Here is a 16,116-nt window from a genome sequence, read left to right on the forward strand (position 1 = left end):
GCATGGGGTGATAAATGCAAAGATCATTAACCTGTTTTTTTCTTCTTTTTTCGCTGCCTCTGACTTCCGTCAGACATGCAGAGCACCTTTTTTGTTTACAGGAGATTTGTTCATAATCAGGGAGCTTCCAGAGACACCGAACACATCCGCAGTGACAAATTAGACCTTTTCATTGAGCTCTATAGAAGTTCAGGTGTCTGTTTTTCATCTTCTCCCTTCACATTACTCATCCTGTGTTGATTACTTATTTTGTCATTAACCAAGCAGCAGTGTGTTACCTGATGGTTTGCTCAGGCAGTGACATTGTTTGCCCCCGTGATTGATCAAATCTGCACGCACATGTTTTACGTGCCCTCGGACATATGACACACTGTTTAATTGGTAACGGCCTTTTGAAGACATCTTAAGGGATGGGAACCAAGGATTTTCTGTTTAAGAAGCTTTGAACGTGTTTGTATTCTATACAGAAAAAGAGAAACAAATACCCCTTTCCTGCCTAAATTTAACATGTTGACGTGGGTTTTTCAGACCCGTGAAGACCCATTTATAAGTGCAGATTGTCCCTGTTCCCATTGCCAGTTGAGTATACTCCTGTCAATCTCTTTTCTGCTGCTTCACCGTCTGACGTCACAAACGCGCTGGGAACAGGTTCAGTAAACAGTGAAGATCTTACGGTGGTTAGGTCTTTGTTGTATCTATTGCTCATTCAGTCTGTTTGCCAAACTCGGCGCAGACAAATCTGGAACAATTTTCGAGCGCTGCTTGGACAGAGACGGGTTGAATTTGTAGCTGAGATGACAGGGAGTCGCAGAAGTTACTGACAAAGCATAGCATTAGCAGATTAGCGTGTCGACATGGGTTTTGTGTTCCCATCAATGCCGACCAGAGCCAAGGCAATAATTACTACTGCAGAGTCATTTGACCCGGGTCTGAATGTAGATTGTAGCCTTTTCCATTAAGCAAAAAGACTGGGTGTTAGCGGGTTTTTGACCAGTGGGAAAACGACTGAAGTTTTCTTAGTAAATGGGTGTAAAGAAATTCTACTAAATCATAAAAACTGTTTCACACATTTAATATGCCCCTGCGTGGGTAAATCCTTTGTGGACATTGAGAACATGACTGTTTTGATAGGATCTATGTGACTGTCACTTCCCAGGTACCTCTGCTGTTGGTCCTTCCAGGAGCAGAGGTACCTGGGTAGCATATAAGCAATCACAAAATTTATTGGAAAAAGTAACAGTTTTCTGAAAGTCCTTTCTTGTTAATGTCTGTGTGAAATATGTGACCCCCAGACATCACCTAACCCTTGGTTTCGGTCCAATTATGTTGTGCCAGGCCTGTACTGCAGCTAAATTAAAAGTATTTTTGAAACACATTGGTTTGAAGTCAAGTGAAGGCCATCAAGAAAATTAGGTCATTTGGCCCTAAAAGCTCATTGTTTCTTAGTTGGACTACACTGTGGAGATTTCTGAGGCTCATTTATCATTTCCAGGGACAAATACTGTGGCAATGCTCAGTTTCTGGCTTGCTTCTAGCATATTGTGTACCACTTTAATTTGTACAGTTTACCTTAAATGTTCTTTCTTCCCACTAAATTGTTGAGGCCTTTATAGTTGTCAAGCATATATATTTAACCTTAACTTAAGCAAGAAGTCTATTTAAACTGTCTTTTATGGTCCTGGCAAAAATGACAAAAAGTTTCATGCTACAGTTATGTGCCAGTTTGCTTTGCCTGGTTTCTGTTAGAAAAATGCTATACGTCAGTACCTCTTAGCATGACTAATGAAAAATTTAGTTAAGCTTCTTCTGTAGCAAATGTGGTACTTAGGCATTACTCTCCACTAATGGCTAGAAAAAGAGAAACTGCAGACTTTCTTATTACAGTTTACTTTAGTCACTAGATTCTCCTGTTTCAAATGTTGAAACACAGATTTGCAAGTTTTTGTATGAAGGATTGGACTGATGTCACGCAGCTCAGACTGAGTGGATTACAGTCATGGAAATTTATGTGAAACTGTTCGAAACTATAAAAGCATTTGTCTCTACAGACAGCTGGTGAGCCAAAAGATTAATCTACATAAAATAAGTGTCAACAATGCAGCCTCTCAGATGTGTTGCATCAGTGATTATTTTACGGGCAGCCATGCAGAAAGTCACTCCCCTGAAGACTGGTACGCAGCCTTTTCCAGGGTAGCTGCTTTGTGATGCCTAATTTCAAGTGCATAGCAAAATTAGCAAATGAGTCAACCCCCCAATTCTCTCTGTCTCTCTCTCTCTCTCTCTCTCGCTCTGTGTTTCCTCCTCCATGTCTCTCTCGTGTGCCTGTTGCCATGGTGATATGACACGCAAGCAGAGGAGGTCAGATGAGACGGAGCGGAGGGGGCTGGAGGTGGCTGTGATAGAGGGCGGGCTGCCTAATAAACCACACTTCTGACAGCTGAATTGTTGAATATTTTGTAGCAATAATGGCCTCTGTGAAAGCGCAGAGTTCGCTTGTCATTTGGGAAGTTGGCGTTCTTTCTTTAGCTGCCACAAGCGTCATGGTGATACCTTAACCCTCTGCGGCGCCTCTCCAGCATGTCAACTAGTTGCCTCTCACAGCAGGCTTGCCCCTGTGAAATCAGACATTTAAGTGTTCTCTCTCATCCTGCAGATATAAAAGAGAGGAGAGTGAGTTACTCGGGCACTTCTGTGACTCAAACGAAAGGTAGCAAAGGCTATAAAATCAAGTCCTTTCACAAATAGAATATATATTTATATATGTAATAACATATTCATAGGCTCATCTGTTGTCTGAAATGGCTCTTGTAGTCTAAACTACAGACATTGTAGTACTGCTTCCGCATTTTGATTTGTCATTGATTTATTCATTTAGTGCATTACAATAACCTTTCTGTGGCTGTGTTTTTACCATTCCAGATGATCCGGTTACTTTTTGTGCCGTATTTTCTGCAGGCCTGGGACTGAGAACGGGCCTTTTTAAAGCTGTATTCATAAGTCATAAAACTGTGTATCAGCAGAGCAGATGAGCAAGCCTCGTCTTTAAGAGGGCACAGAATAAGATTGCCCTCACAAGTGCAAACTTTGTACTCTGTAAAATGGGCTGTCTGCCTGGCTCAAGTTTTTAGATAAGGCATTTTCATTTTCTGTGTGAGACACACACAGGGAGAGGACAGCCCTGAGTACTATTCAGAAATGCTGATCATGTTTTCTTTTTTGCAAATGTCACAAAAAAGTTTTTCACTCAAGTGTCCTGTAATCTGTGTCAAGCATTGAAAGTAATATGTTTTCAGGTCTGTTAGTCTATCCCATTCTTGTGAACCAAGTTGTCAGGAGTGCCTGGACGGAATATCTTTCAATATGTACTAAAGGATAAACTGGTTAGATTTTAGAGGTTAAAGGTCAAGTTCTCTGTGATCTCATGTCCCTCCCATTTTTGTTATAGTAATATATCTTAGCAATACATTGCACTAGTTACAATAATTCCCTGGTTACCCTTTCATTAACTAAGATAAACTGCACACTGCTCTTGGTCAGATACTATACAGATGTGTTTACTATGATACTGTTACTGAACTGTAGACCAACAACATTTATGTTTTGGCCCATGGACACACAAAAGGGAGCTTAGCACATTCTTCCCTTTTGGCTTTCCATTAAGCCGGTCTGTCAATCAGGTGATCCTGCCTCCCATTGCCTGTCACATTTCTCTCTTTGAGCTTGGACAGGGCGATCTCAGTGTTACATAATGACTGTAAGCATTCTTCTTCACCTGTGTAATTTACCCTCTGACCCTTTCCTTACAGAAACAAATCATTGTGGACCCCCTGGCGTTTAGCGAGGAGCGCTTCCGTCCGTCCCTGGAGGAGCGTCTTGAGAGCATTATCAGTGGTGCTGCCCTCATGGCTGACTCATCTTGCACACGAGATGACCGCAGGGAGCGCATTGTGGCCGAATGCAATTCTGTGCGCCAGGCTCTTCAGGATCTTCTGTCTGAGTACATGGGCAATGTAAGTGTCCTTACCTTTCTATATTCCTACTGTTGCCACCACAATACTTCCTCATCGTTATCCACAGCCATTTTTGCCTTTATTGCGCAGTTGCACAGTGAAATTGGTTAGTTAAAAAGACATACAAATAAAAGCATATTAACTTAGAAAGACAGATTTAATGCTTTTCTTCTATGGTGAACCTTATTCACGTACTTTTTGGAAACAGTAAACCTCAATTACAAATATTGTGAAACTACAAAGACTAATTTGAGACTAAGTTGTTGAGAAAGTTAATGGTTTGTTTGAGAACAAATAAACATCCCTTTCTCATGCCATTGTCTTGATAGTAGCACAATCAATGGAAATTGACAGACACATGGAATAGAGATACATTCAACAATAGCAATCAACAATGTCTCTTGTGTATCAGGTCTTTGTAGTTGACATGAAAACTGACTCATTGAAATTCATATTTTGGCATTGTTAGAAGCATTGTTATTACACAATGAACAAATTGCTTATTCATTCATCATTTTGATCAAACATAAATAGTAAATATGAATCGTAAATATTTCCATTTGGGTTTATTGTTGGTGTTGTTTGGGATGCTGTTTGAATTAAAAATGGCTTTAACGTAAGTGTTACTATTAACTCATTTGTAATTTTGAGTGTTGATAATAGTTCATATTGATCCCTATGTAATATCTTGCTTTAGCTTACACACAGAAATCACTCTACAGTAGATTAATTCAGTCTACTTATCAAGGTGTGTGCTGCCCCCCAACAGCTCTACCTTTCAAATACTTTAGGCTACAGATTGTCAGGTTAGGGGCACAGCTGGGGTTAAGCTCTGCAAATTCCTCACAAAGGAGATCGGGTTAGTACACAGAGGAAGGATTCCCTGGGATGCTTAACCCAGGGCCCAATATTCCCCTGGGCAGCATCTGAGGAGAACAGAAGCTCCAGGCACACGACTTAATTGCCTCTGTGACTGGCTGGTTATGTGACATGTGTGCTTTGTGATTGTGTTTTTAACCAGAGCAGGAATTTCGAGGTTTTGATGTGGGCTGGTAGATTGTGTGATCTGGTTTGATTTAAAGCTGCTGTATGGTGGTACTTCTTACATTGCATGCAGCCTTTGTTGTAGCCTCCTGCAGTTGTTGAATACTGCTTCTGTAAGACAATGTTAGCCAAAAGGTATAATAACCCAACACAAACACAGGAATGAATTGTATTTATGAACTATGACTCAGAGTCATCTTCATTGTCTCTAACTCGCACTACTTTCTCACCCTTAACCATTAGTGCTGTCTTACCTAGTCATCATTCAGTGATTGAGCGGATCACTGCAGCAGCCATGTGCACCTTGTATTTGATCATATGTGTAAATCACTGTAGAAGTTCTTCCTTACAGAGAACAATTGCTTATTTCAGTGCAGTTATTTCAGTTTTCTGATATCAGATAGTTTTCCAGTCCTGCCAAGATGCATGAACTGCAAGTAAGTGTAAGTCTAAATGGGGTCAGTGTGATTCTGGAACCACAGATCGTCTGTTTTATTACTTTTTGTTGAACAAATGATAAGCTATTATGTCATTGAATTTAACATCACTTTTCAGGGGTGAGAGCTGTAATTGGGAGTCTATCCAATAACATAAAAAAGCTTTTTTTTTTTAAATTTTACCACAAAAGTATGAACTTGGCTGCAGTCCTTCCTGTTAGTGCTTTCATTTTCAAAATCAAAGGCTGCTGTTTCCAGTTGACAGCTGTTCATTTGTACCATAGTTTTCCTATTAAAGTGCCTTTAATATTTGTATATTCAGGATACTTTGCATTTATTAGAGTTAGAGTAAATTGCCTTTTTACTTACTTTAGTCTTTACGTGTATGGGACATTGTTCAAAAGATAAAATCATATCTAGTGTTTTAGGAAGAAAAGTGTTTGCTTCACTTTTGTAAATTAGACAGCAAAATATTTGATCCAAAATTAGTAAATGATGCTGAGTGTGAATCCATCCTGTCTGTTAATCCACTTAGATTCCATCTGGATTTGTTATCAGCTGTCGCTGGCTGTGAAGGCACGGCTTAAGCAAATTCGTTTCTTCAAAAGATTAGTCTACAAAGTCAATATGTGATCAAAGGATCAGTGAAGTTTGTCAGTCATATAAGTATATTCATCAATACATTTAGTATTCTTGTTTCTCCATTCTGTGAACTGTTTTCATGCAAACATTTTTTTTTAAAACCACCTTTTGTCTGCCATCTGCACAGATGCCTGTTGGCACCTGTTGAAAGGTATTCCTTTATAATTAAATCATTTTGACATCTGAGGCAGGGAAATCTAATGACTAGACTGACTAAAACTTGCTCAAGAGATCATTCCAGTAGAAATATCTCCTGGTCTCTGGGGATACATGTGTGAAGGAGTAGCGATGAAACTGAAAAGCTATTTAGATTTATCCGTTGTGTCCTTCAGCTGTTATAATTTTCATTTATAATGATGGGGCTTCCCATCAGAGTTTTCTGTTCTCTGTTTGGAAACAGTTCTGTTTAACCACCTCCTGAATATCCAACAGTATCTAACAGCCCAATATCAGTGTGAGCCAGTCATCCAGAGAGATTTCATTGCTGTGGCAATGCATTGTTTATTACTATCTATGAGCTTGAACTTTATGTGTTCACTGCTGTTCTTGATGGCTTATAGAGGTGAAATCATAAACCGCACAGCTTGCCTATTTCATCTCTAAAGCGTTATAGTGGTCCTGTGGCTGTAATGGATGTCTGGCCAGGCAGGATGTGATAGAAGTACAAGTGTTAATACTCATCCACACACTCGGCAGTTGTTCTGCCAGAGCACAAACATCTAAGGATGTAATTTGTCCAAATATCTGCTATAGGCTTAAGGTGGCTGCTAATTTTAACATGCCTCGCCAGTCTCAATACCTACAGTAATAATCTTCTTGAGCCCAGAGATAACCTTAAATAATCTAAATACAGTATTTTGTGGTTACATAATAAATAGGCCAATTTAGGAGTGGCACATTCAGTGAAAGGCGGCTGTACCATTAGATTTATTTTGGCAGGGAGTTGGGCAATGGCCTAAGCCCTCCTGCTTAATAAGTGGGCAAATGGGTTTTCTATGTGGACCCAACAGTAATCTGTGTCTTTTCGGCACTCAGCCAAACTCTCCATGCACTGCCACTAAAATCTTTTAAGTAGTTTTTGACGGATTATTTAGAGTAACAGATAAACAGACAGGACTAAATACACAACTGAGTTGGCAAACATGATAACTGCATTTGTTGCATACTGAATATTTCTGTCTTTTTTTCAACATGGAAAATATTACTTACTTACTATTACTGTTGCAGTATAGGAGAAGTTTGGTCAGTCCGGTATTCCTTAGGGAACATATTTTATTCTTAAGAGAGATGTTATGGATTAATTCCTATTTTTGTTCATCTGTAAAATGAACAAACCAGCTAGAATCACAGATGCATCTGGTTGATATTACATTGGTAACCTGGTAATTGCTACAAAGTTGGTCAGCATTGTAACTAAGCTGCTTTTCAATCAAATTTCTGTCTTTTTGGGTGTTTACTGGACATTTACGGACAACATGATAGGCAGTCAGATGTCAGGCAAGTTTACACGTCATTTTCTCTTAATACTTTCCTGTTCGTGCTCAGGCGACACAGCCGTGGTTTTCTCTTATTGCTCATCTACAACACTGCCAGTTTATTTTAAGCTTCGAGGCCGTTCATGCAACATTTCTGTTTTGCTTCAAAACAAGTTTTCTACTTCACTGGACTTGTCCACGCCACTCATGTAACCCTCGATGAGTTGAGAACTTGGGTTTATAGACGAAGACATCTCATCACCGCAGTGACGATGAGTTGACATGACAGGGATTTTGCCCCTCATTTGGCCAGATGAAGTAAACATATGAGAAGCATAATGTATCATTGTCCACCATGTGCATTAAATGGCCTGGTATAGTCTCTGAAACCTGTGGCTGACATATAGTTAGCACAGAGAGATAGCTGGAGTCTCAACATGTTGCCTTAAACCAATGGTAGAGAGTCTAACCTGACTGAGATGAAGCTGGACGGTCTAAACAAACCCCACATTGGCTTGATAAGGACGTGTGTGATGCTGTTCTCTGGCCCGGCTGTAGAGGTGCGATGAAATATGTAATTCATGCAGGAAACGTAATGCCCTACTTGAACAGATTATACTGTATAAGGTTATACTTAACAATGATTTTGCTGGGTAATGTACTGTATGTGGCATATTGTGATTATAGATGGGACACTGCAAGTCACTAAACAGTATGTTGCCATTACAGCATATGGGTTTACACTGTCAGCTGAGGCTGTTGGACGGACTCCTAACTCATTCTCCTTCTTCCTCCCGTCCCTTCTGCTTCTTCACTCCCCCAGGCTACAAGTTGTGTTTACCCCTCTTCTCAGCTCTTCTTCCTCTCCTTCAGACTCGTTGACAGAAATTCTGTCAGACATCTTTACTTCGCCATCTTTTTATGGAGTAATTTTAAGGATGGGACTTTAAAGCTTTGTTCAAAATCCTTCACGAGCTAAGGTGCAGTCTGCTATTGAGTGAATCTGCAAGAGCAGGTTTTCTGACTTAAGTGTGTAACTATGGCTGAACAAACAAAGAAAAGATCGATGACTACAGATACAACTTCAAAAATAAGTGAAAATCCAAAGAAAAAGAAACAAATTTGACGCTCGGATCAAGGTAACAGTCTAAAAAGGAAAGCGACTGTCAGCTAGGAAAATAAAGAGTTACAACCGGAAAAAACGTGGATGTCACACATGCAACACTGTTTGGATTTCTGGGAAGTGTGCTCCTATCGCCATAGGTCCTGCCAAAGAGGACGGAACTGAGATCTTCGAGATTACCATTTTGAAGTGACAAAATGTGCCTCTTTTTAATAGGTTTTTCAATCGTTAGTCTAATTATCCACACAGAGATGTGTTTGTTTGATTTTAAGGATATGTCAATACCATTATCAGATAGCAGTACTGTTCTAAACAGAAAAGAAAGACACAGACAAGCACAAAAGGTCAAAAAGCAATAGCTTTTAAGGGAAAACCAGAGGACAAATCAAAGTGTAGAAAAAAGTGTTGTAATTTCACATCTATTGGCTGCGCGGGAGAGATCACACTCTTCCACAGACACTATTAACATGATGGGACAATGAGGGCTTTTACCCTGATAACATCGTATTAAAGGCGTTCTCTGTTTGATGGCGTTTGTATACTTAACATTTTTTCTTAAGTGAGCCTGCAGAAGAAAGGAAACACTGTTTCTTTGTCATCCGATCATAAAATGCTTTCTTTAATTTTTGTTCACTGAACTTTTTAAAAGTCTGTCTCATTAGGCATATTACAAATGGTACAATGCTTATACAAGTCCACCAATGCTCCCTCCAGAAATAAGCAGGTCTGCAGGCAAAACAGAGCATTTCTGCTCTTATTAAAAATGAGCCAAAAGAATCTGCCCAGAAATGAAAGTCTCTGTGATTTTACATCGAACACTTATTAAAATAATTAAAGCAATTAGTACGGTGGCTAAAAAGATGGTTTTACATTTCCGTTGTTTTTGTTTTCTGTTCTTTATGAGCTCCGAGTTTGAACTTGCCAAGCTGTGGGTTTGTGCAGCTAATTTACTGCACAGCTGTTAAGGCTATAGTACAATTTATGATAAATGCCTTTAAATATACTGCTTACAGGAGCAGGTGCTACCGCCTTGCAATTTATATAACGCAAGTACCAGTTCATGTCGTCACTGTGTAATCTGAAATGCACTTTTTAAAAATGTATGCAAAGAATTAGGGTCATTATTATGAGATGAGCCTGATTTACTGTAAAAGCATCTTTGGTTCAACTCTTTTCAGGGAACTGAAGGCTGGCTTTGAGATCTGTGACACAGCATTGTGTCTTAATATAAAGAATACATTATGCTGGTGGTTTCCTGGGATGTCAGTTAAGTGTTTTTTTCCTCCTTTCCTGGAGTGGAAATTATGTACACTCTAATGATGATCATTTAAAAGACTAGGGCTTGTCTACTCAACCAGTGAAGATTAAAGACGGGTGGGGGTATTGTTGCTCCAGCACTGCCACATAGTGTGACCTCAATTATTTCATATTGTCATGACAGTTTGGCACGGCACGTGTTGAGTGTAACTGTTTCTGCCATTTTTTATTAATAATGCATCTCTTGTTCCCAGCATCTGTCAGGGTTGCGTTTCACATTAGAGAGTGATGCTAGGTTGCTTTGACGTATTAGGCTACTGACATTTAAATTCCTTCGACTTGAAATGATACATTATCCTTCGGACCTGCTATAAAAGGACATTCCTGGACACTGCAGAGGGACCCCTGCGTCTTCCTTCACTTGCGTCTTCTCTGTGTAGTTAACATAGTCTTCCCACTCTGTGCTCTTTAGCATTTCCCTCACATTTTGCTTTTTGAAACCTCTTCTCTGTTTTTTTCATCTACAAAATCCTTCTCTTCCCGGTTGTGTCCCTTTCCCTCTTGACAGCTCACTCTTTCCCCTTCTCTCGCTGTCTTTGTGCCTTAGGCATCTACAGTGAGTGGCAGTATTTTGCTTTATCCCCTTTCCTCTGTGCCCGCACAGTTGCCTCATAGTTTGAACACATTTTAGGCTGATTGGATCGTGGATTATCTGCTCTGTGTATTTAATTCTATCGTAAGCTATGTGAAAACTAACAAGAGAAAAATGATGGTTGGTTTACTGTTAAAATCATCCACACACCAAGTCACCCCCCTCTAATGGGGACACCAACAGGCATTTTATATGGCCTTTTATTCATGTGAGGGCAAGTGTATGAAATATTTACCATGATATCATATGCCCAGCGTTGGGGAACCAAGAGGCAATGTAGTGGAATGATGCAAAGTACAAAGTGTTTCCCTTTTTACCCATTTTTTTTTTAAAGTGGAAAAAAGGTTCAAAGAAGCTGCACCTCATGCAAGGCCAGCGTGAAAGCAGTTCAATTTATCTACTTGTAATCTCATCTAAATGCATAATTAAAACAAATTACACTCCATACAATGTACAGGGAAAAGATTTAGTGTCCCCAAGGCTTTTCGTATATTTACAGCCTCCATAAACCACTGGTCTGTCAGTAACAGCCTGTCAGGGCAACGTTTCCCAGACCTGGCCCTTGATCTTTTACTGGTGAATTCTCTGCTTTTTGATTGGCTCTCCTGACAGGTAGATGAGATGCACCCTTTTCCCACAACAGTCAAACAGGATAAAGGGGGCCAAATGGACATTTTGGGATGCGACTCCTAAAGTCCAACTTTATCTCTGTTCACAGTTATGTGGAAGAACAAAGTCAACCCAAGGGAAACATGCATGTTTTTTTAAAAGCTCGTCTGTGGCTTTTAGTACTAGATGACTTCATTGGAAAGCTGTGCCTCTACAGGTTTATACATATGTATTTCTTCAGATTAATATTTAATTCTTTGCCTGTCTGATCTTTTCTCCTTTTGTTGTACGGTCTTAGGCACATTGTGTGTCTTCATGTAAAGCTGCAGTACTGATTTTAGTATGCGATTTGCCTTTCATCCTAAAAAGCTCTGTGTTTTGGCCCCTGGGATTACTTAATGCCTCCAAATATCCCATTTGTGCACATACGGCAGATGCGATGCTCTAATTTATCTCACGTTCTTGTTTTGCGTTACATTTTGTTGCTCCCAAGGAGTTAGGTAAGGACATTTAGAAGTCTTTGATTACTATTAGTCTTTTCTCAGTTTACTTGAGTTTAACGCAATTTAGTGAAATAATTTTGCAATGCTTCATAAAATGAACTTCTAAGGATATTCTTTTGTGGTATCTAACATTTTTGTATGGGCAGTTGAACTCCACAAACATTCCCATGTTTTATGACATGTAAGGTGAATTGAAAGGTATATGGTGGAATACCAGTATATATATTTTAGAAATATAGACCCCCCAACATCAAAACACCCTATCTGTGATTCTATTTATTTACATATTACAATACAAAAACAGACTTCAGTGCCCGTAGCAGTACAGGGAACAGCAGAAATGAGTTATAATGACACAACTGGTACATTTAACACCTTTGATAAACACCATGCTATGAAGCCCTGTAGAGCTGATTCAAGGGGTAATTCTCAGCTGATAAACTCACATTGTAGTTAAATGTTGAGTAAGTTACTCAAGTAGTAAAAAGGCCTATGTAAAAAAAATTGTAATATTCCCTTTAAAATATGGAGAAATAAATAAATTAAATGTGCATTTTGATCTGCCTTCTTAGCAGAAATGTAATACATTTATTTGCCGCGACTTGCACAAACCAAATTAAGTCAACAAAAGCATTTTTACTCTGACTATGGTAGGATCTTTTGAGTCTGTGTCTCTGCCTGAGAGGTCTAATAAGCCGTTGTCATCCAGCCAGTGGTACAAACATTGTTAAAAATGACAAGAAACCAGAATTGGAATCCGCTGTGTGCAGGTGTTTAGCCAGAGAATTACATCGGTGGTTTGAAGGTGAGGTAGACTGAATTGAAGTGAATTGAGCTGTGATAAATGTGTCTCTCAATTGGAGGGAACACGTGCACACACACTGGCACAGATACTCAGCTGTAGCGAGTCCCTTTGTTTTCATCAGACATGCCGCTGACCTTGGCAACAGGAAATTACTGTTCATAGCTGTGATATTAAATAACAAAGGAGAATGGGAATATCTTTACTTTTATTGTATTAAGTTTAGAATTTCTTTTTAAAATTATGCAAATTTCTTCTCCTGCCTTTCTAACATGAATGCATTCAGCACATTCTGAAGATGTTTAATATCTGTGTGTGATAGCAGTCGACAATATCCATTCATCCATTATGTACACCTTGTATCCTGTTCAGGGCCCAAGGGACTGCAATGCAAACACACATTCAGCGACATGTAGTGTAAACCACAGCCAGGTCACTCTATCATGGAGCTATCATAAATATATATACATACTTTTGCACTCAAATTCACAGTCGTTGTTTGCAGTTCACCTGACGGTCATGTCTTTAAACTATGGTAGAACCGAGGCACTTTCAGTCTCAGTGAGAAGTCCCAGCCTGCCTTCCATCAAAGGACCTTCTACCTGTCAGGAGCAATGCTAACCACCAGTGTTTTTAACCTGACAGTCTGAGGAGGAATTCAGGATAAAGTTTTGCTATTTGTTGTCATTCATTTATTATGTACAGGAAAGCAAGGTTTGCCTTGACTTGAGGTGGAGCTGTCAGTGCTGATATTTAAGGCAAATGCTTTCAGTAACTATTGTATTCGATGATGTATCACATTTTCAGGCATTCGCCGATAACTTTAAAACATTGCTCTCAGGTTTGGAGGGCTCGCCATCTTGGGTTATGGATTGTTTTTATTTGGCTGCTATAGAACTGAGCTAATGCATCAAAAAGAGGGAAACAAAAACTAGAATAAATCTAAATAACTTGGGCAGTCATCTGCCCTGAGTGAGTGAGCCAATGGCTGATGCCATATGTCATTGAGGTGGCCAGTAGGGATGTCGTCTTTATAGAAAATAGCAATGCTGTTCTACAATTGGCATAGTTGTTTTGTTAATGCTCAGATGTTTGTTGGCTTAATATCTACTCGCTGGCAATTTCAAACATTATTCTTTATGGATGCATTAATATGCTGTTGCTTGAGAGACATTTGCAAATGTCACTTATGTTGGACCTGGCGTACAAGTACTTCTATCAACACTGTTTGCTTGTGAAGGTAATCGCCTTTGTATCTTCTGTAAAGAAAGCTTTAAAGTGTGTATACTTTCTTTCTGTTTAGTCAGGTTCAAGATTTTATTGCGTCTGGATCTGTTGCTGACTTCCATGTTATCTTTGTTATGGGGGAGGGGAATTGTAAAGAACACAATGAAGATGTAGACGACCAAGATTCTCTCTTTTATGTGTGAAGCGGCGATGATCAGAGACACTGAAAGGACGGCCTTCATCTCTCTGTCGTTTGCACTTAAATTCCCCACATGATTTCTTTGAGGAATGGCTTCAGATATGTTAAGCATTAAATATAGTTGGGAGATATTTGCTGATTAGACCAGATCAGAATGTCCTTCTGAGTAAGCATTTTCTAGATTTCTTGGAGGTTTCATAATGAATACCCAGGACATACATGGACTGAGTCCTTGAACTCTGCAAACTACAAAGGCCAGACTTGAGACCCCCACCTGTGAGAACTCTGCAGGTTAATAAATGCAGCTTGCTTTCTGAAGTCCTCATCCAAAGAGGAGGAAGAAGTGTTTCTTACAGTTAGACACTTTGCACATCTTTTAAAACCTGAAACCCTGAAACACTGAAAGATGTCTTCAGATAAAGTATACGTCTCAGTAAACTGGGACACAAACCTCAAAAGTGTTATTCTCTCTCTTAAGCACATTAGGCTCCTTGTGTGGAGTTTCTACACAATAGGAAAGTCTTGGATTAGATTTCCTGATAAGATTGGGTTCAGTAATACATCATCCCCCTCACCAACTAAAATCCCATCTCTCTAATTTTTGTCCTAGATTCTACAGGCTTTACTTCTAACTGCATATAGCTTTGTTATTGAAATGGAGTATGATCGTCTCTGTCACACATTTTGTGAAAAAAACAGGTCAAAACAGAAATAGATTTTCTCTGATGTAGAGTGAATGCAGATTTTAACATGGACTGTTCCTCAGTTGCTCATGTAGTTTGAGTTCAATTAAATGTGAAGAGAGCCCAGTGGGCTTAATTGGTTAGACTCTGGTAAACAAGCTGCTTCCTGCTCTCCATTAGATGTCACATCTGTGGATTGTCTCACTTTCAGAAGATGACAAAAAATTACTTTGACTTAGCAGACAACATGTTGGTGTTGTCCATTTTTTATCTGTGTAAACAGAAAATGCTTTCCAAATGATGAGTGGTGGTCTTTAAACAATATAATCTCATTCAATGGCATATGGAGAGATTGGCTTCGTTCTTTACTTTGTAACATCAATTCACCCAGCATTCATCTAAATGTACATGCCTATCTCGCAAAATACTGTGCTTCTGGCCTCCCGCATAGCTCATCTAGTAGAGCGCTTTACCATTAAGGCTGACTCCTTATCGCAGTGACACGGGTTCAAATCCAGACCCTCTCTCTCCCCCCTCTCTCTCCCCTTCCTTTCAAAGCAGTGAAAGGCGGCTTCAATTTGCTTCATGATGGAAATTGTGGACTTGTCTTTATTAAGACGCATGCAAACTGCTGAGTTGGAAAACCCCAAATCCGTGCAGGTAGTTTCTGCCGTGTCCACTTTGCAAATCCTCAGAGTATAATGCAAGCTTTTAAAAACCCTGTTATTCCTCCTTGTTCTAAAAACCAGCCAATGAATGTTTTATCTGTTGCTTGGGGTAATTTTTTCTCTTGCTGGGTTTCAAAGTTTTTGGCAGCTAAACAAAATTCCTAATTGACTAGTGCTGATGTCAAATATTAAATGTGTCTTGTATGGTACACTTCTTCGCTTCTGTTAAAGTTTCTTAGACAGAACACATAGAAGTAAATTACATAGATTTTTCTCTATTACCTGTTCTTCTGTTTAAATGGCCACATTTAGAACTGTAAAAATGCTCATTACCACTCTGTCTTAAAGCAGGGGTCGTGGACCCCAGAAACAATAGTATTATATTTAAGTGTATGTCACCATTGACTTGTTAACTAGATAATCTAATCATTGTGTTTACATGTATATATTGAAGGCAATTGGAACTGAATAGATCCCTTCACCTTTTTTTGCCTGCAAAAACTATATTAGACAATGAAATTGTTTTATAGTTGACACATACTTTATATTTTTTCACAATATACTGATGAGTATCCGTTTTATTAAGTGTGGGTTTGATTTGGTATGCTTAAGGATTATTTTTAATGCTAAAGATTACACAATAAACCAAAATGTAATGAAAGACCAAACCATGTTGTGAGCATCCAGCAGTTGGCAAACACTCTGTAAATTATAACCATTTTATTTAAAAAATATATGTTTTGAGGGGAAAATGTTTTTTTTTTCTTCAGTTTGGCACATCTTAT

General features: G+C 39.2%; 1 protein-coding gene across 2 annotated transcripts in view; it reads left to right on the plus strand.

Annotated features, from left to right (window-relative positions):
* Window positions 1-16,116, plus strand: part of ctnna1 (catenin (cadherin-associated protein), alpha 1) — a 77,006-nt gene that overhangs the window by 14,641 nt on the left and 46,249 nt on the right. For both annotated transcript variants that reach the window (XM_069669662.1, XM_069669661.1), the window contains exon 7: window positions 3,807-4,010. In XM_069669662.1, the coding sequence (XP_069525763.1) occupies window positions 3,807-4,010 (204 nt within the window). The remainder of the gene's footprint in view (window positions 1-3,806; window positions 4,011-16,116) is intronic.

Source organism: Semicossyphus pulcher, unplaced genomic scaffold, assembly GCF_022749685.1.
Source record: "Semicossyphus pulcher isolate SPU_LCO1_2020_fin unplaced genomic scaffold, fSemPul1.0.p SCAF_2, whole genome shotgun sequence".
In the NCBI taxonomy this organism is placed as follows: Eukaryota; Metazoa; Chordata; class Actinopteri; order Labriformes; family Labridae; genus Semicossyphus; species Semicossyphus pulcher.